Source organism: Lampris incognitus, chromosome 15 (assembly GCF_029633865.1).
Source record: "Lampris incognitus isolate fLamInc1 chromosome 15, fLamInc1.hap2, whole genome shotgun sequence".
NCBI classification, from domain to species: domain Eukaryota; kingdom Metazoa; phylum Chordata; class Actinopteri; order Lampriformes; family Lampridae; genus Lampris; species Lampris incognitus.
In genome coordinates, this window is record NC_079225.1 from 26,532,279 (window position 1) to 26,557,710 (window position 25,432).

At 43.0% G+C, this 25,432-nt stretch overlaps 1 protein-coding gene across 6 annotated transcripts; it reads right to left on the reverse strand.

The window, feature by feature from the left end:
* Positions 1–150: 150 nt before the first annotated feature.
* tpd52l1 (tpd52 like 1) lies at positions 151–25,432 on the reverse strand. 6 transcript variants are annotated; one of them, XM_056294445.1, is made up of 8 exons: positions 25,066–25,205; positions 15,829–15,947; positions 14,322–14,470; positions 10,825–10,926; positions 6,010–6,048; positions 3,250–3,310; positions 1,994–2,106; positions 151–264 (listed from the first exon to the last, which is right to left on the reverse strand). In XM_056294445.1, the coding sequence occupies exons 1-8, from the start codon at positions 25,085–25,087 to the stop codon at positions 261–263; spliced, it is 609 nt and encodes a 202-aa protein (XP_056150420.1). In that variant the 5' UTR covers positions 25,088–25,205; the 3' UTR covers positions 151–260. The 6 variants fall into 6 exon arrangements, 5 of the variants coding, with proteins under 5 accessions (XP_056150420.1, XP_056150422.1, XP_056150418.1 ...); XR_008811412.1 differs by having other exon boundaries at positions 251–264; positions 1,865–2,106; XM_056294443.1 differs by lacking the exon at positions 151–264 and having other exon boundaries at positions 1,192–2,106.

The window sequence follows — 25,432 nt, forward strand, 5'->3', positions numbered from 1 at the left end:
TGTAAGACGCATGAAATGTGCATCAGATTTCACGGTCAAATATGGCCAAGGGGGTTAAGGCTGTACAGGACATGAAGCAAGGTTATATTTCGGGTTATACTCATGCAATATCTGTTTATTAATAAATACTGTATCACTAGCAACATAACAGGGAATAGGACTTTTAATCGTACATAACCAAGGTCTGCGCTTTTCAGAGTAGAAAGTTATGTATGTGCAACATGGGCGTCCAACATCTTGCTCCTGTGTGAATCCGGCCCTCAGCTGTTGGAGAGAAGCATCGATTCATTTAAACTTTTTTGAAAAAGGGAGATCCCGTCCCAAAGTGTGCAGAGCAAAGACGTTTGCAGAGAACGTTTGCATATCTGTTATTTAACTTTTCAGAGTCAGACCCACAACTGTGGTCCTGAACCTTGAGCCACATTTACACAGAACAGAAAACCAGACGTTTTACTTTCTGATTTTCTCATGACTTGTTAAAATGGGAAAAATTTGAATTCCCAGCAATTATAAGACTGCATATCATGTGGAGCATATTGCCATTCACATCACAGGACATTTAGGTTTCTGTCAGTTCTGTGATGTAAAAGTGCTCTTAGGTCAGATCCTCAGTGTCTAGTTAGACAGGAACTAAAGGTCATCCAGCATTTATGTCATGGTAAATAACATAACATCTCCTCCCTGTTCCCTCAACCTGCTTGGAGGAGTTTGGTCCCGATGCGGTTTTTCAAAACCACGTTTAGAAAAGGATGTCAGGGTCATAAGCGTGAAAAAGACTAGATTTTCACAGGTAGTAAAGACTTGACAGATTCGGATTTGATTATTTCATGTCTGTCCAAATCAGGAGCAACTAATCCAGTGTGTGTGTTCCCTGTCTAGACAACACTGAAATAATCAAGTCTGTACCACAAGTGGATAAAAATGAATGAAAACCAAGTGCACTCAGCACTTTGTTTAATAATCCCAGTCCAGGATTTCTGGTTAGAAACTCGTAAATTTAGAGTATATAAATATTGCTTTTTTGAAGGATTCGTGCTGTAAAACTTCATATTGTAAAAAAAAAACCAAAAAAAACCCCAAAAAAACAGGTATACATTTTGGTGGTTGCTTCCTATTGAAGACTGGAGCAACATAGAAATATCCTGTATGTAAAGGACTGGAAAAAATATTAAGCATATTATAATTATCCTTATTAGCCATCTCTAATTTCAACCCTTTAAATTTTACATTGCAGTACATGAAAAAACGGGGATTCTTGGATTTTTCCTAAAGCACTGATAAGATAGACATATTTTGTGTGTGTGTGTGTGTGTGTTGTGTGTGTGTGTATGCAGAAAGCTGGCTGTGGTTTCACAGTAGATTTGTTAGCTTACCGCAGGGCAATTATATGAGCCAAGTCAAGCAAGACTAAACCATCCAAACACATGGACAGCATGTGGGATTCAGCACAGCTTGTTTATGCTGAATCCCAGTGGTCATTATCTGTGTAGTCATCTGGTCTCACTAACAGTGTTCCTAGACAGCAAAGTCTCAAAAGTGTGCAGGTAAACCCTGAATCAGCAGGAAGTGACTGGCTTCAATTTCTTGCAAAATACACTTGAACCACACCAAATTAAGTGTGCCTTGATAATTTAGGTCGGTGCGGCGTCAAGGAGCTCACTCGACAGTTGTACACGCTTCTGGATTTGGTTGTTTTGACTCGTGTCAGAGCATTTAAAGGTAAAATTAGAATAAAGCCTTTCCACGATGTAGGATTTGGTCATTTCCTGACTACTGGTCACTGTAAACATAACGCCATCTTGTGCGTTGCTAATCAGGAATGGAGCTACATGGGATACCTTGACATCATTAATTTTTTCTTTACCAGGTCAGCTGACAAGCTTTCCTGCCTGTGTAAATCCACTGAGGGGACAAAGCACCGAAATCCTTTTGTGGAGCACAGAAATCCTAGTCGAGTGTAAAGACAATGTAAAGATGGCTTCTCTAGCAGGACCTTTCAGAGGCGTCTGTCAAGCTGCCGGTGGCTGCGTCCTGAGAGCTGGCCTGTGCTGCTGAGGAGAGGACCTCCTCAAAACTCCCACCATTACCCGATCCCCCCACCTTGGTCTGTTGCATAAAGAAAAAAAAAACACACACACACACAAAACAAACACACGTTCACATGAGACAAAGAACAAGAGAAGAGCATTGGCTGCCGTCAAACTGACAGTCAGGACGTGATGGTGTCTGTCCAGATGTCTCCCCACTGAATACTGTCAAGTTTGCAAACAAGGCTGAGGAACGTTGAAATTGTACTGTTGTACGGCAGAAGTATTTTATATACATCTCACTGAAATTAGCTGGACATGAGTTGTGTAATTCTAATAGTTTATTTTTAAAAAAATCTCCCCGTTTTTCTCCCCAATTGTACCCGGTCAAGTACCCCACTCTTCCGAGCTGTCCCGGTTGCTGCTCCACCCCCTCTGCCAGTCCAGGGAGGGCTGCAGACTACCACATGCCTCCTCCGATACATGTGGAGTCACCAGCCACTTCTTTTCACCTGACAGTGAGGAGTTTCATCAGGGGGACATAGTGCGTGGGAGGATCACACTATTCCCCCCAGTTCACCCTCCCCCCTGAATAGGTGCCTCGACCGACTAGCGGAGGCGCTAGTGCAACGACCAGTACACATACCCACATTCAACTTCCCACCCGCAGACACGGCCAATTGTGTCTGTAAGGACGCCCGACCAAGCCAGAGGTAACACGGGGATTCGAACCGGAGATCCCCGTGTTGGTAGGCAACGGAATAGACCGCCACGCCACCCGGACGCCCCCTCTTCAAGTTCTTTTAACATTCAAATTGATTAAATGCAACATTATTAAAGTAATTGGAATAAGAGACAGTGATTAGATCATAAAAGCTTTTGAAAGGATGGGAAACTGAAAATACAAGAATCTAAACTGGTTAATATGGATTTACGATATTTAAATCTATAACTAGCAACAACTTTAATGGCAATTGTTGTACGATAAATTTGGGATCGTTCATCTGCAATAAGTTTCAAGGCAAAATAATCCAGTGTTTTACAGTTATTGACAGGGATTATGTCACAATTCTAAACAAAACTATCAATAATCTGTGCCAGATTAAATTTTGAGAGAAACCTTGTCAACACTGTGTTGGACTTGATTTTACTGACCAGCATATGCAATCTAGATAACTGCATAGAGAATACACACACACACACGCACACACACACACAGTACCTTAATGTTGGTCACAGTAGTTTCGACCTTCTCCTCAAAAGATCTAAAACTGGGAGAGTTTCTGGAGAAAAAAAATAAAAAATGAAGGAGGGAAGGATGGAGGGAAGGAGGGAAAATAAGACAAAAAAATAAAAGTAATTAAATTAAATATATTATTAATCCTGTGCCGACCAGCTCGCTCCAGTTTTCACCACCATATTCATCCTCTCCCTCACAAAAGCCACAATCCCCAACTGCCTCAATTCCTCTACTATTATACCTGTGCTGAAAACCTCCCGTTCTGCATCACTGAATAACTGCCACTCAACAGCACTGACTTCTGTTGCCATGAAGTGCTTTGAGCGGTTGGTCAGGGACCACATCTGCTCATCACTCCCCAGCTCGCTCAACCCACTACAGTTTGCTTACTGGTCGAAGCGATCTACAGACAACGCCATCACACATGTACTGCACAGTGCCCTCTCCCACCTGGATCAGAGGGGAGGAAACTATGTACACACGCTTTTTGTGGATTACAGTTTGACATTTAACACCACTGTTCCCTAAATGCACACCACAAAGCTCAAGGACCTGGGGCTGCATTCCTCCATCTGAAGCTGGGTTCAAGACGTCCTGACAGGATGACCTCAGGTAGTGATAAAAAACACATCATCCTGCTCAATCACTTTCAGCACTGGAGCCCCTCAGGGCTACATCCTCAGCTCCCCGCTGTACTCCCTGTATACCAGCATCTGTGTGGCCACCAGCAGCTCCAACAGGCTGGTAAAGTTTGCTGATGACACGGTGGTGGTGGGCCTGATCGGAAATAATGAAGAGAGGCCCTACCTGGGAGAGGTGGAGAACCTCACCTCATGGTGTCAGGCCAACAACCTTTCCCTGAATGTTGAAAAGACAAAGGAGCTGGTCATGGACTTTGGCAAGACACAGACCAGATACTTCAGCCCCCTCACCATCAGTGGGGCTCCAGTGGATAGGGTGAGGACTTTCAAGTACCTTGGTGTCCACCTCACCGAGGACCTCTCATGGACAAAACTCAAGACAGTCTGACGGTGAAGGCATGGTAGTGCCTCTACTTTCTGCGCCGCCTGGCCAAATTCAGGCTCTCCCCACAGGTGCTCAAGACGTTTTACGTGGGCACCATCGAGAGCCTCCTGGTTGGTAACATCATGGCATAGTTTGGCAATGCCACTGAGCAGGATCGTAAAGTGCTGTCCAGGGTGGTGCACCCAGCGAAGCGTGCTATTAAATGCCCCCTTCCTGCCCTGCCAGACATTTACACATAGCAGTGCAGAATCAGGGCAGGGGGAATAGTTAGGGACCCCAGTCTCCTGGACCACGGCCTGTTCTCGGTGTTGAGGTCAGGAGAAAGATATTGTAGCCTGAGGACCAACATTAAGAGGCTCAGGAGGAGCTTCTTCCCTCAGGCGGTCTGGGTGCTAAATGAGGAGGATGCTGCTCGGGGGCTGAACCAACAAATCACCCCAAACACTCATTAGACAAAACACATTTTGTCCATACATTTGCTCATATGTTTATAGATGTACAGATGGTACGGAGGATTACAGATGCATAGATAGTTGTAGCTGTACGCCTAAATCAGATGTGTATATACTGTCACTTTATTGTTGTTATTGTTTACATTGTTTTGTACTGCTTTTATATTGTTAAGTTGTTATTGTTTATACTGTTTTTTTATCCGTTCTTTTAAATTTTAAATGCCTAGCTTGTCTTGAACTTTTTTTTTAGCATGTATATTCTTGCACAGCTGGGGGGGGGGCACAGCGGGAAAACATTTCACTGCCATTGTCTTGACATTGTGTATGTGAGGAATAACATGAACATGTTATTGAAACAAGGTATTTACCATGGCAAATGAAAAAATAATATGAGACGCAATCTCTCTTTAGTGACATGAATTGTAATGTAGTTATCACCGAAAACTTGGTCAATATTTCTTTCTTTCTTTTTTTTTTTTGTGGCATTTTCACCCCCTTTTTCTCCCCAATTGTACCCGGCCAATTACCCTACTCTTCCTAGCCGTCCCAGTCGCTGCCCCACCCTGTCTGTCAATCCGGGGAGGGCTGCAGACTACCACATGCCTCCTCCGATACATGTCGAGTCGCCAGCCACTTCTTTTCACCTGACAGTGAGGAGTTTCACCAGGGGGACGTAGCAAGTGGGAAGGTCACACTATTCCCCCCAGTTCCCTCTCCCCCCTGAACAGGCACTCCGACCCACCAGAGGAGGCGCTAGTGCAGCGACCAGGACACATACAACATCCGGCTTCCCACCTGCAGACATGGCCAATTGTGTGTGTAGGGGCGCTCAACTAAGCCGGAGGTAACAGGGGGATTTGAACCAGTGATCCCCATGTTGGTAGGAAACGGAACAGACCGCCACGCCACCCGGACGTCTCCAGTCAATATTTCTGTAGATTCTCTATAACAACACAGCCCAAAAAAGTTCATCCATCTATGGGCTTGTGTCAGAGCAATGAATGTGTGTGTGTGTGTGTGTGTGTGTGTGTGTGTGTGTGTGTGTGTGTGTGTGTGTGTGTGTGTGTGTATATATAAAAGGAAGGGGTAACAATAGTTTTCAGCATTCAGTCAGCAAGTAACAGCCACTTCCATAGACTCTATCAATACCACTGACCAGTAATGATTAAAAAAAAAAAATCACAAGAAGGTTAGAAAAAGTACAAAATATATAAACAGATGGACATTTGCCGGTGTCTCTCTCACACAGACACACTTAGGTTACCTCATGGTGGGCATGCTCATGGAGTGTCGGATAGAGTAGCTGCTTCCGGACAGCATGGTGAGAGAGGAGTTAATAATTAGCATGGGTTACAGCCAAACACATGCAAACACACACAAGGTCAAACAAAACTGTGGCAACACAAGGTACAAGAAATAAGCTTTTACAGCAACGCCAATGGAGCATGTAATCACCTCTTCGATCTTCAATAGACCCTTTATGCCAGGGATTGTCAGCACATTTCCAGTGTGTTCAAGGTTTTTGGAGCATAACAACCACTCCTTGCATGCCTTGGTAACTACTATTACAAAATGTGTGCATCTGAATTAATACCCAAGTATATCTATGGATGGCTGCTATGGTGCAGACATAACAGCCAAATGGTCTGCTAAGCGTGCCGCACATCTGACATCCTGCTAAAGCTCCAGGTGAAGGGATGAAGGATTTGACATAGACTTGATGACTCTTACCCTATTGAATTGGACCTTGAGAAGCACAGGGGGAGGCAAACAGAAAAATAAACATTTTAAGAAATATACTTGAAATTTAACCAATCATTCTTTAGGCCTGGACAGCAGAGCATAACAAACCTTTACTATCAAACAACTTGATATGAGTTAACATGTTCCACAAAGGATTATATCGCCATGCTCGCACACTTCAAAAAATATTTTTCCAGTGCTCACAACACTTCAAAAAATATTTTTCCTCATGCTACCACCCTTCAAAAAATACAAACCAAAACCAATTCACCAACTGAGTCAGTAGTCGTGCCAGATTACTAGGCATTATTTACACAAAACAATAACCTGTTCGGAGACAAAGCAAGAGAGATGAGACTGAGATGGCTTGGAAATGTGTGGAGGAGAGATACTGGGTATATTGGGAGAAGGATGCTGAATATGGAGCTGCCAGGGAAGAGGAAAAGAGGGAGGCCAAAGAGGAGGTTTATGGATGTGGTGAGGGAAGACATGCAGGTGGCTGGTGTGACAGAGGAAGATGCAGAGGACAAGAAGAGATGGAAATGGGTGATCCGCTGTGACGAAAAAGAAGATGAAGGTTAGGCTGTTAAGCATCAGCAAAGCTAAAGGGAAAATAAAGCATTAATTGTAAGCAGAAAGAGAGAAAAGAAAACAGCACCACAAAATTAACGACAGATGTATAGCATCAAAAGCCTAAATTCATCAGGGTAGGGATAATCTTTTTTTTTTTTGTTGCCATTGGACATTAGTTTCAGTATTTTCATATCTTATTTAATGGGGTAAATGGGGATCCTGAAGATGTAAGGATGAAAATCAGATTGCTCAAGTCCCATGTGAACAAAGTCACATAGTGTACAGCACACTGTATGTAATGAATCAAATGCACACAGCATTGCGGATAGCTCTTATCTTCATTACATTGCTATTCAGAATAAACTGCATATGGAAACTGATGCTGATACTTGCATCCACCTAATATTGGTATTTTCCAGCAAAATTCTTACTGTTGTTTTCTTCTAATCAGGTTTACATTGTACAGAGGTATATATTCACACATGCCAGTTCTAAAACAAGCTGTTTGAGTGTTAAGATATGCGCAGGGAAATAGGTTCATGACGTGTAAAGAAATGACATGTTCCGCTTCCGGTGTGGGAAGATGGCCGCGTGAATTTGCGTTTGCAGCGGCCTCACCCTGTGCCAGTGTCAGAAGATGGTGGTGCGAATTCACATTTGCGGCGGCCTCACCTAGTACCGTCCACGCAGTGTCTTTGTCCACGTCTCGTCTTCGTTTGATGGCTAGGAGAGCTGGCACTGGATCAGCTGAGAGACTTGGGCAGGCTAAGCTAACTGCTAGCCCATGCAGACCAGCAGTTCCGATAATACCGACGGCGGTCTGGCGGTGGCCACACCTGGCGTTGACTGTGGTGTTTTTGATGTCATCGTGAGGAGTGCGGGGAGGTGTGTCGAGGGTGTCTGGCTGGGAGAGCTTGGCCTGCTTCTTCCGGTGGGCCCGGGGACCACGGTCCCTGCTTGGAGCTGTGCCCGAGGAGAAAACGCTGAGGGTGGTGCGGAAGCAAGGCGGGCTAAGCTAACTGCTAGCCCATGCAGACCGGAGGTTCTGACATTCATCCTGGCTGGCGTTCATTCCCTTGGACAGTGATTTTTTTTTTGTTTGTTTAGTTTGGATATATGAGTTAGTTTGGATATGTGTGTTCTTGTAGTTTTTGGATGTGTTTTTGTCTTTGTGTTGTACAGCTGTGGGCTGGGGGAAATGGCATTTCGTTTCATTTCATGTACACAAGTGCATGAAGGGAAATGACAAATAAGTGTTCCTGATTCCTGACGTACAACAATAAATTCACAATCAAACATCCTCAGCTTTCAACATTTTTCTAAAAAGAGGATTTTGTGACTTACATATATTGTTTGGGAGTTATAGTTCCAGTAGAAAAAAAAATCAATTGAAGCTGAAGGGTGTCAAATGAATCTACAGTTTGAGGTATACATGAACATGCAAGATATTTCATCCATCTTCAAATGACACATCCACATCAAAATCAAACAACACACAAGCATAAAACATGTGAAGTGTGTGCATGCAAGACAAAACCATGCACATGCACATGCACATGCACATGCACATGCACGTACACACACACACACACACACACACACACACACACACACACACACACACACACACACACACACATACCTCCGAGGGTACACTAACCCAAGACCAAACATGCTGAAATAAACAGAGGATAATGTATTGTTTCCTCTCTGTTATCCTTATCTAAAATATTAAATGAAAACAACCATCAAAAGCTCATTGTCTTTATGGCATGGCATATATGGCTAGAAAAACCCATACATTACTCGCACATTTGTAGACAACCCTTCATCACAGCAGTAAGAGATGATTGAGGACTTTCCCGGTTTTTCTTAATTATTACTACCTGGAGAAAATGAATGTGTGAAAATACTCTAATCTCACAATCCTAACAAGATTAAATCCCTTGATTCCCCAAACTGTTTGTATATGCAGTGGCTAAGAAGAAATTGCTGTTTCTGTTTAGGTAAAGGCAGATGTTTCCCCCCCGCTAATCTTAACAGAGCTATAGAAGATTACAGGACATCTACTTTGTATTTTCCTCTTCAATGAACCAACATGTGTCTTTATTGACTTTGATTCTTTCTATCCAATCAGTTGAAGTCTGCCTTTCAAGATAAATTTAGACAGAAAATGGACTTGAGATCAATTTAGCCCTTATCCTGCTTACAGGGCATACTCTCACCCTGTTTAATCCCCTGACCCTCTCTCCCTTCTGTTTTATCTCTCCCTCAGACTATCTCTCATGCACATACAAGTAATGCACACACATGTTCCCTTTCTCACAAACACTCACATGCATTTACATTTGCACACAGTCTTCCTGTTAGTTCCTGTCTATACTTCCATCTTACACAGAGATCAGGACACAGCTCTTTATCTCGTCTTGCACAGAAAAAAAGAAACACTTTGCCCATGTTTTCTGTTGCTCACACAGCCACTCACTTCACATAAAGTATCACATACATAATATATGCTCACACAGAGACAGAGAGAGACAGACAGACAGACAGACAGACAGACAGACAGACAGACAGACAGACAGACAGACAGACAGACAGACAGACAGACAGACAGAGAGTGAGAGAGCCCAAAAGAGCATGCATGACAGAGCGAGAGAGAGAGAGAGAGAGAGAGAGAGAGAGAGAGAGAGAGAGAGAGAGAGAGAGAGAGAGAGAGAGAGAGAGAGTGTCTCTCGCCCTCTAGCCTCACAGCCCTTAGAGAAAGCAGCTTATTGTGGTCTTATATAATCTCAGCTTCTCTTGGACCCACAGTAACTGTCAAAACTATGCATGTGATTTTTTGGCAGGATTGATGGGTGGAGGAGTGGAGAGAGGGACAGAAGGAGAGAAAAAGACAGAGAGAGTCAGAAAGAGCAAGATAGACAGCAAGAGAGAGTACACAGGTGTAGTATATTGGCTTGTGTGTGTGACAGTATTTGTGACAGAAAAAGAGAGAGTGAGTGTATGCGAGCGACAGAGCAGGACGACCCAGAGACAGATAAATGGAGCTGAAGTGTGCATGTTGTGGGCTGGCTGGGGGTTTAGAGGGGAGGGTTGTCTGGACATGAATCAGGTTCATTATGGAAATGTGTTAGCGGCGGCCGAGTGGGGTGGAGTACATTAATAAGCTTAACATGGAAGGGGAAGGGCACTGGGCCACCATGGACACTATTACAAGCCAACCTTAACTGTACAAGGCTCTTGTAAAGACTGAGATTATAAGGCCACATGGAAGAATGGAGCATGACACCTTGATTCCAAAATGAGGGAATTAGGTTTATTCCACAGTGCGTGACTGAAAATACAAAACGATAAAAGGGGGATCTGATTTCACCACTGGCATACAGGCTTTTCTCCAAGGTCTTAATGCCAAAACATCCAAAATGACTTGAAACATTTGTTTTGGGACATGGAAAAAAGTCTACAGATGTATTAAATTTAATTTGGCCCCATGTGCTACTACTCAGATTGGCTTTTAGCCTGACATTATCCATTTTTAGAGTTATTTTTTAGAGGAAGCACAGAAGACATTAGATTAGTTTGCCACTGGTTCCCACAGCTGCCAAACTTAATGGGTTATTACACATTAGCTCCAAAAAAGGAATGTCCACTAATGAGTCGAACCGTGTTAGAGCTCGAGTTAGTCATTTTAGTACAAAGTTGTGTGAGTGACAGGGCTTTGGCACCATGAGGTTTGATTAAATAGGATGTGACATCATACCTCATGTCTCCGAACTTCCTGCTGATGGCAGTACCCAGTGTGCTGAAGGCTGCAGTTGTTTTCTGTCCTGCTGTGCTCAGTGTCTCTGATGTCTTCTTATAGCTAACACACAGACAACAAACATGCACATAAACGAATGTGCACACCCCCCCCCACACACACACACACATGCATTAGGAGAGAGTCAAGTCATAATAGGTGCTGTGCCAACATGTAAATGTATATATTCCAACTGTATAAAGTACAAACACATATTTGCATATACAAATACAGGATATCAATCTTATTGTAACTTTTTTAATGGCTGCAAAGATGTCTCACATTGTGTCCTAACTGAATGTGACGTGAGCGAGTGTCAGCGACATAAATCAGTTTGATGGCTTTATTTTTTAGTGGAATATCCAAACTGTCCGCGACGATGCAGCACTGCGTAGTGCAACACGGCACTGTTTTGAGCTTTTGTCAGATGCCCTGTTTCTTTTTTTCCTTTTCTTTTTTTTGGATTTTCCCCCTTTTTTCTCCCAAATTGTACCCGTCTAATTACCCCAATCTTCTGAGCTGTCCTGGTCGCTGCTCCACCCCCTCTGCTGATCCGGGGAGGGCTGCAGACTACCACATGCCTCCTCCGATACATGTGGTGTCACCAGCCTCTTCTTTTCACCTGACAGTGAGGAGTTTCACCAGGGGGACGTAGCGTGTGGGAGGATCACGCTATTCCCCCCAGTTCCCCCTCCCGCCTGAACAGGCGCCTTGACCGACCAGAGGAGGCACTAGTGCAGCGACCAGGACACATATCCACATCCAACTTCCCACCCATAGACATGACCAATTGTGTCTGAAGAGACACCCGACCAAGCCGGAGATAACATGGGGATCCCAGTATTGGTAGGCAATGGAATAGACCCCTACACTACCCGGATGCCCTGTTTCTATTTACTTCCTGTTGCTCCCATTGAAAAGTGCTGTGTCATGGATGAGGAACATCTCCAGTCTGATCTCGAGTGCACAGTTGATGGGTACATGGTTTGTTTACATGACAGTTTCAATGTGGACAGACTGCGTCCATTGCAACGTGACAGTCGGACACTCATGTGGAGTTAGGACGCAGTATCAGGCAGGACGCCCTTCCTCTGCGTGCAATATGGCAAAAGTGTCAGTTACCAGACATATACAAGTGAAAATGAATGTGGAACCACGCCCACAAATTACAACACTACACATAGCACTACTATATTACATACAAGAATTCTACACTCTCTCTAGTTACCAATCATGAGCCAATTAAATCACTGTTGCTTCTGTAACTGAAAAAAATCTGCATGTAGCTCCACCTTAGCATAGTCTTTCAACCTTTTTTCTGCTAACCCAGTGTTACTCATACACTTTCTCTGGATCCTGAGGCTCAGCGGGGAGCCGCCCAGTAAAACCCCAGGCCTTCCCTCCTGGCCACCATGGGAGTCCACTGTCCCAGTCATAAGCAAAGCTCACTCAATTGTTTCTGATTCTTGACCAATCATCTGTCGGTACTGTCCTAGCTATCTGATCATGCATGTTATCAGTTTCACAATTATCCAATCCAATCATCCAGCTTGAATTATCCAATCTTGCATTACTATTACCCATTCTCTCAAAAGATATTGCTACCCTGTGGTCTGTTTTATTATAGATGGCAACACAAAGCTTCGTGTGTTTGTGTGTGTGGTGTGTAATCTGACCTCCTATTTTAAAAGTGTAACTAGGTAACAAAGGACACCTCTTGCTACTATCACCTTCCTCCTCTCTAACCGTCTTCCTCTCTCTTTCTCTCTCTCGTCAGGTAACGGCTCAGAACTGACCCACTGACCAAACTGAAATTCATTATTTTTGACGGTACTGCTTGAAAATTTAAAATTTCACAATGTTTCGTGGAAGAAATTGGAATCATGATTTTTGGTCATGTATAGGTTTGCACTACATGGTTTTTTTTTTAATTTCTTGATTTTGATATACTTTATTAATCCCATGGGGAAATTCTTCCTCTGCATTTAACCCATCCTAGCTGTGCAGCTAGGAGCAGTGGGCTGCTGCCGTGAAGCGCCCGGGGACCAACTCCAGTTCGTCTTGCCATGCCTTGGTCAGGGGCACAGACAGGAGTACTAACCCTAACATGCATGTCTTTTTGATGGTGGGGGAAACTGGAGCACCCGGAGAAAACCCACCGCAGACATGGGGAGAACATGCAAACTCCACACAGAGGACAACCTGGGATGACCCCCAAGACTGGAAAACGCTAGGGTTCAAACCCAGAACCTCCTTGCTGTGAGGCGACAGCTTAACCACTGCGCCAGTGTCACCCATTTGACTACGGTTTCATGACTCTCTGTGTACTTAACATAGAATAACAACACAACAAAGAAACCGAAAAGAAACAGAACAAAGGAACCGCTATAGGTTTTCTATAGGGATGTACAGAAAAATCCCATTTTCTACTTTGTATCCTAATCATGCAGGCTGTTTGGTTTCCAATCGGCGGCTTGTAGTTGTGGTTCTCTTATGGGTGGATTAGTATCGTTATATTTGTTGAATCATTACACATTCTGACTAAATGCCTCAATGACTTAATTAATGCCCACCCACTGCCCTTAATTTGCCCACCTGCTCCCCTACCATGGGCCATGGGAGCATGACCTGCTGAACAATGAGTTACTGCAATACCAGACAATGCCGATACCACCCCTGCAGGACCCAGAGGAAATTGAGATGGGGAGCTTCTGGGCTGAAATGACAACCTGAAAACATAAGCTCATCCAGTGGTGCATGTGTGTTATCCCCACCCACCACAATCTACCAACATCCCTAACATACCACAAACTCACCCAAAAAAACCAAGCATAAGAACGACAGTACTTGACTGAGCCAACCAGCCTGTCTGGGTTGCAGTTGATTTATGTGTTTTTACGTGGGTTTATGTAATCTTTTACAGTGTGAAAGACAAAGTTTACAAAACAAACACACAATGTACTGTCAATTATATGGCTTTATATCTTTTTTTAACAAAGTTTTTCTACCACAATGACTGAGTTGTGCGTACACGTGCATGTATGTGTACATAATAATAAAGGTCACCTCTGTTAACAGAAAACAAACAAAAAAAGCCTGCCGGGTCCCAATTGAATGTACATACAAAGACACAATGACACACAAACTCACACACCAGTGCATGGGTTTGCATGAAAAATTGTTTTGTGCCAGCTTGGCTTCTTCTGCTCTGCCTTTTTTCTGTCTCTATTAAACATGCATACATTCATTCATTTTCCCTTTTACTTGTCGTTACCTCGCTCAGTCGTTCATGGACATCCTGTAGAGCAGACATTAACTCGGTATTTCTCTCTGCCTCTCTCTTTAACCTCCTCCCTTTGTCTCTCCTATCTCTCACTTTCACACACGTACAGCTTTACACACACACACACACACACACACACACACACACACACACATACACACACAGAGTGACTTACGCCGTGGAGCTCTGCATGTCATGCCAGCCTCTGGTGAAATTGCTCCTTAACTCGCCAAGAGGAGTGATGCCCAATTTCTGTTTCAGTTCCAAGTGCTGCCTCTCTTTGGAGGACAACACCTGCTTCAACGTGCTTATCTCCTCTTCTAACTGGGGAAACACAAGAAGGGCCGCTTTACAGGTACCAGTTAAACATTGCTTTTCATAGTATTATAAAATCTTTCTAGGGTTGTTGATGTTTGCACTTGCATGTCTGCTTTTAAAGTGTGCACAATGTCAATTCCTTAATTTTACAAATCTCAACCGAATGACAATATCCATAAGAAAAAGTATATGCTATGTAATGTACCTGGCTTGTAATACATGGACCATATTGAAAGATGCTATTTGCTAATCACGTTATAAGGGTAATATAATCTAATATGGAAAATATGTGCATTTACTGTGGTTACATTAAACTCATAACCATGCTTTACAGTTCAGCAACTGAATTAGTTGTGTAGCACACTGAGCCCACGTCCACTTCATGAATTGTCTAAATGTCAATCTAGATTTCACTTGACTTTGTAATTGTTGGCTTAGGGGGTAAGTGAGCTTTCACAGGCAGAAGCTGATGTATTTTTAGCCTATCCTCCTCCACTTACTCAAGAATTTGCTGCTTTTAAAGTGAAAAAATTATATTTTCCCCTCAGGGGTAACAAAAAGCAGTCCCAAGATAACCATAACAGACACAGAGGTCAACTTTGATTCACTTCATGTTAAGCACAACACAATCTACTGGAGCATACATTGTTTAATATACACTTCATATAAAACACTAACTACCACATATACAATTTAGATGCCATCTTTGGCAAATCCAGACATAAAAATCATAAATGTTATTGTAAAACGTGGTTAAATTTAGGTACTGACAATGTGTACCGTATATCTGATTATTCTGTTTTGTTTTGTTTTTTTGTGTATTACCAGGTTTTCTAAAAGAGTAACAATATGAATTTCATAATAACGTCTTTTTTTATCGATTTTTACCCCTTTTTTTCTCCTCAATTGTATTTGTCCAGTTACCCCACTCTCCTGAGCCGTCCCCGTCGCTGCTCCACCCCCTCTGCCGATCTGGGGAGGGCTGCAGACTACCACATGCCTCCTCCAATACATGTGGAGTCACCAGCCACTTCTTTTCACCTGACAGCGAGGAGTTTCACCAGGGAAACGTAGTGTGTGGGAGGATCACGCTATTCCCCCCAGTCTCTCCCCGCCCTGAACAGGCGCCCCAACCGACCAGAGGAGGCGCTAGTGCAGAGACCAGGACACATACCCGCATCCAGCGTCCCACCTGTAAACACGGCCAATTGTGTGCTGGGACGCCCAGCCAAGCCAGAGGTAACACAGGGATTCGAACAGGCAATCCCCATGTTGGTAGGCAATCGAACAGACCACTACGCTACCCGGACGCCCCAGATTATTCTGGTTTTTTTTGTGTGGTGTGTGCATGTGTGTGTATGTACCCTGGCCAGTTCTTGCTGGATCTCTTCTCTCTCCTCCTCTGTCAGGATGGAGTTGTTCAGGTTGACCTCTGACACCAAGTCCTCATCTGCCTCTCTGAAAGGCTCCGAGTCCAGAAGACCTACACGGCAGCCGTATAAAAAAAAAGTAAACCACAAAAGCATTTTTGAGTTTAACACACGTTCTCTCCATCCACCTCAAAACATATGAGCTGAAATACAAGACGTGTGCAGCTTCGTCTGCCTCTCGAAGGGATCTGAATCCAATACAAGTGAACTGACACACCTGAAATCCAAACCTTTAAACAGCGAGTGAGACATAAATACACAAAGGCTATTAATTAATGTATTGAAACAAAGCTAAAAGTGGGCAAGAACACTGGTATACAACTGATAACACCTAAACTAAACTTTTGGCCATTAAAACCTAATAAAGATGCAGATTCAACATGATCCCATTTCTTATCTGTGCAGCGGCCCCAAATCTAACATCACGACTTCATAGGGCGTCACTTCATCTTTAATCTTGTCAGTCTGTGTGTTTGTCTGCCTCTTTGGCTCTCTGTATGTCTGTGTCCTTCTACACGTCTTTTCCGGTCTGTCTGGTTGCCTATCAGTCGCTGCCTCATTCTGTCTGTTTTGTTATGTAATCTGTGGCTATGATTTGTAGGACCATAATCTGGATTAACTGGTGTGGATTATCCAGATTTAACTCTGGTCACTGACACTAGAGACCGACACTCAATGGACACAGACTGTTGCAGGCGCTCATGTGTACACACACACACACACACACACACACACACACACACACACACACACACACACACACACACACACAAAACAACAACAACAAAAGAACAACACACTTCAAGAGGACACTGCAAATTGATTTTCCAGTTACAGTTCTTTTAGTGTGGAGGGTTGGATTTAATGTTAGGGGCTTTTCAACTTTTTGAGACTCTAACCAAAAGTTGGGTTGAATCTCAAAAAGCTGAAAAGCCCCTGGGCTTCACTTGAGGATACCAACAATCTGTAGTAACTGATTCGACAAAGGAGTATCGATCTAAACAGGAAAGATCCATCATACCTATACTGGAGAAAACAGATTTTCACTCCAGATGTTATCGAGAAAGTTTTCATCCCTTTTCCTGTTACTTCTCCTTTATTGTTCTCTCTCTCTCACACACACCCACACACACACACACTATCTTTGTACTTATAGAGAAATATTTAGTTTTACCAGTTACATGACTTCATGCTCCAGGGGAAGCTGTTATCTTCCTCTTTCTTGAAAGCCATACATTTTGTAATTCCAACCCCCAAAATACAGTAAATATCGCACACTTTTAAATCGAATAGACAGCGTGTCTCATGCACATATATCTTTATGAATGCAGGGACGCATGCATGCACACAAACAAAAGGCATGAATGAATGAGCAAAAACAGCTAGGAAGGCATATTTAAAGCATACTGAAAATAGACCGAAGCTTTTCATAAGATGTATATTTGTGTGTACATGTGAATGAATGTATGTATATGTGTATGAATGAGTGTCTGTGTGAATTCCCCAGTCCCCAGTCAAAGGCAGTCCATACATAAAAAAACCAACAAAACACCCAGCAATCCTAATACTTATCTCCAATAATGAAAACAACAAAAAAACAACAACAACATATCAGTTCAGTTGTGGAAGCAGACATCCCATTAGAATAGAGTTACATTGAAATAAGTGGGTAAAATAAGTACCATAACGCATCCACATCTGCCTCCATTTAATCTTTATTTATTGCAGTGTTTCCAAAAAGAGCCTAGGGATATTCAGGGAGCAGGCCAGGGTGGTTATAGCGGACACATCACACAACCGTGGAAAAGAGTGTAAAGGGATTTCCATACCTGTTCTGAGGTGTCCTCTCTCTTAAAGAGTCGGCGTTACAGAAAAGAAGAGGTGAGCATGAGGTCAGTTAAAACCATTCACAGCTTGCAATTTACTCCTCATCACATATCACTGGGTTTTTTTTGGGGGGCGGGATCCCCCCCCTTTTTTTCTCCCCAATTGTACCCGTCCAATTACTCCACTCTTCCGATCCGTCCCGGTTGCTGCTCCACCCCCTCTGCCGATCCGGGGAGGGCTGCAGCCTACCACATGCTTCCTCCGATACATGTGGAGTCACCAGCTGCTTCTCTTCACCTGAAAGCGAGGAATTTCGCCAGGGGGATGTAGTATGTGGGAGGATCACGCTATTCCCCCTAGTTCCCCCTCCCCCCTGAACAGGCACTCCGACTGACCAGAGGAGGCGCTAGTGCAGCGACCAGGACATCTAACCACTATCCGGCTTCCCACCCGCAGACACAGCCAACTGTCTGTAAGGACACCTGACCAAGCCGGCGGTAACACGGGGACTTGAACCAGCGATCTCTGTGTTGGTAGGCAATGGAATAGACTGCCACGCCACTCAGATGCCCATCACTGAAGTTTAAAATCTTGCTAAGCCCAATTCTGGAAATGTATTTTCCCTGAATAAAATAAACTAGGAATATAAACGTGAAGGTTTATATTCCTTCATTTGCCCAGGACGAGCTGTGGGCTCAAACCCACTGAAAAGTTTTAAGAAACGAATGTGCTTGGATGGAAGCTGGATCTTTTCTCTCAATTTGGAGATACAACAGTTATATCCACTGTTTGGTAAAGCAATACATAAGAACAAAAAAAAAGAAGTTTTCAACTACAGTGGTCACTACTGCAAGGACTCAGCAACAAAACAGTTTCAAGCTTTTAAAGCCTGGCATTTACCATCTCGGGCTACTAGGCCCAGCACTAAGCACTAAATACAGAACATGCAGCACAACCTACAAAAATCACCTCAACTCAAACACAGCACACACAAAAACCTCAAGACTGCTCTATGAAGGCTTTTCTATCTATGTGACACAGGGACAGGAAAATCTAATTTCTAACTCTTTGCAGCTCTGATGTATTTTTTTTCCTCCTTCTTCTTCATTGCAGCCTAAACTGGGACCGAAATTGAATTCGTTGCGGCTTCTACCCATTTAGGTGGGTATGAGACAGCCTGGATACCACACAAATCTGCGAGCTGGTGTTTTACATTTACATGTCTGGCCACCCTCCCATTCAGACAGATTTCTAGCCAACCTGGCCCGGGTCGGGCCAATCACAATCCATTATCTAATACGGGGTGGGTTTGATACGATGATGTAAACCCTTATTTTTCCCACCCGTATTCTGAAAACTCTGCCTCTGATGGGATAGTACTCATTGCCTCCGTTGGTTAAGGTTAGAGTAAACAGTCAACCGAACCGTTCTCGTCCATGGTTAGATGACTCGATGGTCTTTATCATTTTTAAAACCTGGACCAGAACTTAAAATGGAATCACTGGTCGAGAAAACAGATCCCTTAAATTATTTTTCAAAAGTTGAGGTGTAATTCTATAAGGACCCTATATTGTATCACCATGCTATTCCCATTTCACTGCAGTGTAATATGGTTTTTTTTTTTTAAAAGAAGAAGTTCTGATCTATTCTAGACTAAGCCACTTGTTGAAGCAATATTTCTTCTTGGTTGAACATTTCCACTTCTCACACACTTCCCTTGATGTGAATTCATCGATGAATAGCGCACCTCATTATCTGCCCTCAGAATCACTGAGCAGCATTTTGGGGGTTTTCTTTCTTTCAGCTTTCAATATGATTTATCAATTATTGAAAAAGAGCAAATTTACATGTTGACATTTGTATGACGCTGGACACAGAATCACACCGGAAGTCACTACACAAACAACCTCTGGTTATCATCAGCTTTGTTGTTTTTGTTTGTGTAAGTGAATTGCATGACTTTTAGACTACGTTTTCTTATTGAGACTGAGCTGTGATGACTACAGGTCCCAAGGACGGCAATAATGGTGAATGACATTCATGAAGCGCTCTAGAGGTATGCAGACTAAAAAGAGGAGCTCTATGTTCTACTGAAGTGAAAAATCACTATGGGCTCTAGTCTAAGTCCCTAGTCACCTGTAGAGTTCAGCTGCATGTCCCAGGTGGTGGCCATCACCCAGTCCTTAGGACCCCACTCGGTCTCCTGAGCTGGAGAGGAACTGTGGCTCCCATCCTTTCCTATCTGTGACATTTTACCCCATTCTCCCCCACTGGTGGCTGTTTTCTCTGCCAAGTCGCTCCAATTTAGGGATGTTTGAGCAAAGTCTTCCCCTGGCGAGTTGTTCGATTCCTTAACAGGGCGGTAAGCTGTACCCTGATCCAAATCTGAGCAGATGAACACATTTTCAATAAAAAAAAAAACGAGGGGCACTTGGTTTGTCGTATCTGGCTAGTGTTAAGTCATTTAGATGCTTTATTTAACCCGATTTGCAAAGGCAGATTTTTAGAAAAAAAACTCTTGAATTTTAACCCTTTGAGAGCCAAACTCTTGTTTTATCCATTTTGGGACAGGAATGAAATGAGCAGGGTGAGGGGGGGGGGGAACAGATTTTCTCTGGGTGAAATGACAATTACACATCATTTCGAAGGGGCTTTTGAGCTTTTACTGAAGTTACGACCAACAGTTTGGATCAAATGACAATACGATTTATTTCCATCTGCATTACCCCCCGCCCCCTCCCCCATTTTCTCACTTTCCATCTTCTGCACACTGTTTTTTCATCCAGACCACATTGTGTTTCCATTACAATATACTGACCAGTTTCACAACTGGTTTTGAAGAGCTGACAACAACGTGAGCAAAATGTTAAAAAAAAATTTGGTCATCACAGCTAAAGCATCCTTAAAGCACATGGAAACGGCGATGGTAAACACATGCCATGAGTTAATTCTGACTATGTATCGGACAAGATGAATCAATGAATCATACCTTGCGTATAATTTTGATCTAGATATGTGCTGATCTCTATTCAGATTGGGAGGTCTCACACCCACTAACCAGTGTGACTGCGTTAAGCCCCTCTTGGCCCAGATCAACTCACGTTCATTCCAATCAACTCAGGAAGTGGCTTTTTCTCAATGATAGTACTGGAAAGGTTTTGGCCTGGGAATGTTTCTACTATATGAAGTCACATTTTTATTTATTTGATTAAAAGTTTATGCTTTATCATTAGTAAATGGGCAAAATTTTCAATTTCCATTTTGAATTGAATATCTGAATGTGATTTAACCCAGGCTTGCTTTCCAGATAAAGTGGGCTTAAACCCTGTTCCCCCTGTGTGTGGCTTTGTTAACCGACTCAAAGGAAAATCTTAACACGCTCACACACACACACACACACACACACACACACACACACACACACACCCTGCTCGTTAAAGGGTTGAGTCTTACCCAGCTCGACCCCGTATTGGGCTGAGTTAATCCAGTCTTCTTCAGGGCCACAGTCGCCCAAGTCCACAACTGCATCACTAAGTACACTAGAATACAACTCTGATCCACAGCAAGGCAGCAGGGTGAGAAGAAGAAAACATGTTATACACACACACACACACATACACACACACACACACACACACACACACACACACACACACACACACACACACACACACACACACACACACACACACACACACACACACGCCCACTCCTCGTTAAAGGGTTGAGTGTTACCCAGCTCGACCCTGTATTGGGCTGAGTTAATCTAGGCCTCTCCGGAGCCAGATTCGCCCAAATCCACAACCACATCACTAAGAACACTAGAATACAACTCTGATCCACAGCAAGGCAGCAGGGTGAGTGGAAGCAACAAAACACATCACACACACACACACTGACGTACCTTACACTCTTCGGGGACTTGGCGTTATTTCAGTGTCCATTCCTACCATCCCACTCATATGTACAGAAAGGGCTGTTTGGGGGAGGTTTTGTCCCATCAGCCACAAAAACACTAACTCAGTCTTCTTGCTTAATCTGATGATGAACAACTCAGCTTGTGGACTGTACCGTGTCATGCATTATCCTTGTAGGTACGTGTGTGTTTCTGTCTTTGTTTACTACTGTTGTTACTGTATGATGTCTGCGCCAACTGTGAAAGCGAATTTCCTCTCTGAGGACAATAAACTATCTATCTATCTTCAATAATCTATCAGTAAGGCTCCTCTAAGGAGAGAATTTGGTAGTTAAGCTCATCCGTTTATACATTTACACAGGAATAGAAAATCTGTCTACTTAGCCTTTGTGGCACAAACGGCCACCTCACAGTCGTTTACACAAGTGAAATCTAATTTCCAGGTTTTCTCCTCTGGCCAGTAAAATCAAATCTCTATGGGAGATCAAATATGTTCCACAAAAGGGTTGAAAATCAGACCTGTCACTACAACAATGACGATAGCATTCCACTGCATTTTTACAACTTCCCAAACCTTTGTGTCACAGCTTGTCCCCCTAGAAGAAGGAGAACTATTTGTTTTCAGTTGCCAGTCACTGGGTCTGGCATTGTTAGAAAAACTCAGAGTCAAACTCACTTAGGGGGTTACTAAACTTCCTATCTACACTCAATTCAAAAGTTCACAGATGCATCATCTAAGATTTCAAAATCCTACTAATGTGTTTTCATCTACACAGTTTGCAAAGCAACACCAGCAGCTGACTCCTACCCTCTTGAGTTACCAAAATTATAACATATTGACAAAAACATCACTTCCATTTAAGCTCCTTTGAGAGTAATTTAAAGTTTGCTTTCTCCAAAAGTCCCCAGTAGTGATTGCTTAATGATTTTGTCCACACCCCCCCCAAAAAAACCAAACAAACAAACAAGCAGAGCAAGCCTCTCTCCATCTCCGTCATCATAAAGATGTTTTTTTTTAAAAAAAAAAGGATTCTTCTCAGCTGATCTGATGTCTGCATATCAAATCTGTCAGGCAAATCTGTTTGTTTTGCCGTTTGCCCGCCTGTCCCCATCCCCCCTTAAGCTTAATCATAATTAGACAAATGTTGCAGCACTTTTGCTATACTGAACAACTTCACTTGTGTTCAAGTTTCAGACCAAACACAATTTTAGAAATATCAAGAAGCAAATCGGTTTAGCCTCATCTCTCTTCTCTGCCCCAACTCCTTTTCCTGGGTCTCTCTGGAGAAAAATCCTTTTGATCACAAGACCACCATAACTTCAGCAGGCCCAGCGGTCATGTGGTTATGCTAAATCAGACGCCAGGGGTTGGTCATATGGTTGCAAAATCAATTTAAGCTAAAACAGATTCCAAGTCATTTACAGTATGGCCAACTGCCACAGCACTTTAGCCAAGGACGCCTAAACCTCTTCAATCCATGACTTGACTTTGAGTAATTAAATCTGCATTTACATCGAAAGAGAAAATAAAACTTTTATTTATAGAAAAGTTCTGGGCCATTATATGTTGAACCGTTGTTATCCTTCACAGTACATGGCTCCATTTGCACCAAACTGACAAAGTGTATAATCGTGGAAAAAAAAATTACAAATCAGGTTTAAAAATCTTACTATTTCCATCACAAATTAAAATTAACTACACATGTGAGGAAGCTTTCACACACAGTTTTGTGATGGAATCCTTCATATATGACTGTTTCAGTGTTTTCATTAAAAAGTTTCCCGTTTGGGCACACATGGTTTACCAATACACAGGAAATGATGCAACAATCCTTGTGTCATACTCCAGAATGAGCTTTCACATAGAAGCCAAATTCAGATGACAATTTAATGTACTAAGCCATGTCCTGACGCAGTGCACTAACAAGTCACTAGTTACGAATGATGGTGTCAGACCGCACCAATCTGCTGCACTGCCACTAAACAAATAAAACCAGCTATTACAAGGCTGTGTGTGTACGCAGGTATGTTACCGGGGTCGTGAAGTGGGCCCCTTATTTTAATAATTTTTAGTTGAGTTAGTCCCATGATAACTCAATAAGGCTAATCCTAACCCTTAACATGGCATCCAAGCACCCTGGGACCACCTCCATCTGAAACCAAACTCTCTCAATCATTTCTATAGTCTGGCTGTTAGTCTTAACAGGCATCTTCTGGCTTGAAAAAGGCCCACTGAGCAGCTCAGAAACCACATTATACTAAATTCTAAATATTGGGTTCAGGATTTCTAATAAAAGAAAACACGTGAAACAGTGAAAAGTGGAGCAGAAAACTGCCAACATAATACGAAGCAGCAATTTCAGTAGCCTTACAAACGCATGAGTTTATTTCACAGTCTTTAATATTATCTTAGGAAAAACTGAAATTTTTACTGCTTAAGAGCAATAGTTTAAGAAAATGAGACAAACCCAAAGGGGATGTACTGAAGTGGGAAACAAATCATTTGCAAAGAAGATATGGTCTTGTACAGCTCAGTAAGCAGGGCATGCTAATGCTGTCAGGGTTGGAGGCCTCGCTCAAACTGGGGACACCAGTTATGAAGATATATGAGCATCACCATAAAGGTGTCTTGGTAAATGGCAGAAGAGTCCCCCGAAGCCTTCGAATCTAAAAAGGGTAAGCCTGCTGTTTGTTAGCAGAGATAGAACGTGTTGCCTGGTCTTAATATGACTTAGGAATATGATCCAACACATGAAGATGGTGAGTGAAAACCATTATTCAATATCAAACATCAACATAAGAAATCATTAGAAAAGGAAGATCATTCAACAATTCTGGGAGGGCAACTTTTGCCACTGATCTCTGGAGACGAGAAAGGGAAATAAGAGCCAATATTGTAACCGTCTACAACTTCTGGGCTGGGGAACATTATCTAGCCCGTTGCCTCAACTTGATCTGAAATTCCCATGTTGTCTTGAAAAAATAATGCATGTGTGTCCTCTGCAACTTCAAGGGTCACTGTTGTGTATCTATTTGTCTGTTAACGAGATAGTACAGTTAAGGGTCTGTTTTTACAGAGAGATCACGACAAGCAAGTTTGCAACAGGAAAACAGTACAAGTTAAAAACAACAGACCTGTGCAAACGACAGCAAGCTGAAATACTATTTATACCATTGTCTATTTATATGTTCAAGTTCGGAGGAGGTGTGCGCACTATCAAATGTCATCCGAGCGACCACAAACGCAGCAACCCAATGACGGCTCATCGGAAACAATGCTGGCCAACGCTTACAAAGCTGTGGCTGCGAGTTATCCTTAAAAAAAAACAAAAAACAGCGCCTTGACAAGTTAACACAGAGAAGGTCGTACATATTGCGGGAATAAAGTGCAGGTTAATTTATGACACCCGTTTTCCATCCTCACCTACCGTCGATAGCGACGTGCCCCATTTGCGTACTCGCCAGTCCAGTTCATCATCAGGCGTTAAGTTAATAAGTCGTCTTACAAGCGAGAAGGCTACGAGGGAGAAAACCTTCGTGTTTTTTGTTGTTGTTATTCATCACCGTGCCTCACCTTGTTGTCTGGTTTCCATTAGAAAACGTTAGGTAAATCCGCCTCGGTGAATAAGAAAATAAAACAAAATAAAATGGGGAAAAAATACAATTAAAAACTCTCCGCTGTTTACCGGACGTTGCACGCGCGACCTGTGGACAGGATGCTGTTTACGCCGCGATCACGCGCTGGACAACCTGGTGGGCGGAGTTTCCGGTCGGTGTGAGTATGCAGATAGAGGT

Coding starts and splice junctions, on each gene's coding strand:
- tpd52l1 (XM_056294443.1), bottom strand. CDS start 25,087: ATGGGGCACGTCGCTATCGACG. Junction 6,049..10,824: donor AGGAAGTTCGGAGACATGAG/GTATGATGTCAC, acceptor GTCCGGAAGCAG/CTACTCTATCCGACACTCCA. Junction 3,311..6,009: donor ATGAGCATGCCCACCATGAG/GTAACCTAAGTG, acceptor TTTTTTCTCCAG/AAACTCTCCCAGTTTTAGAT.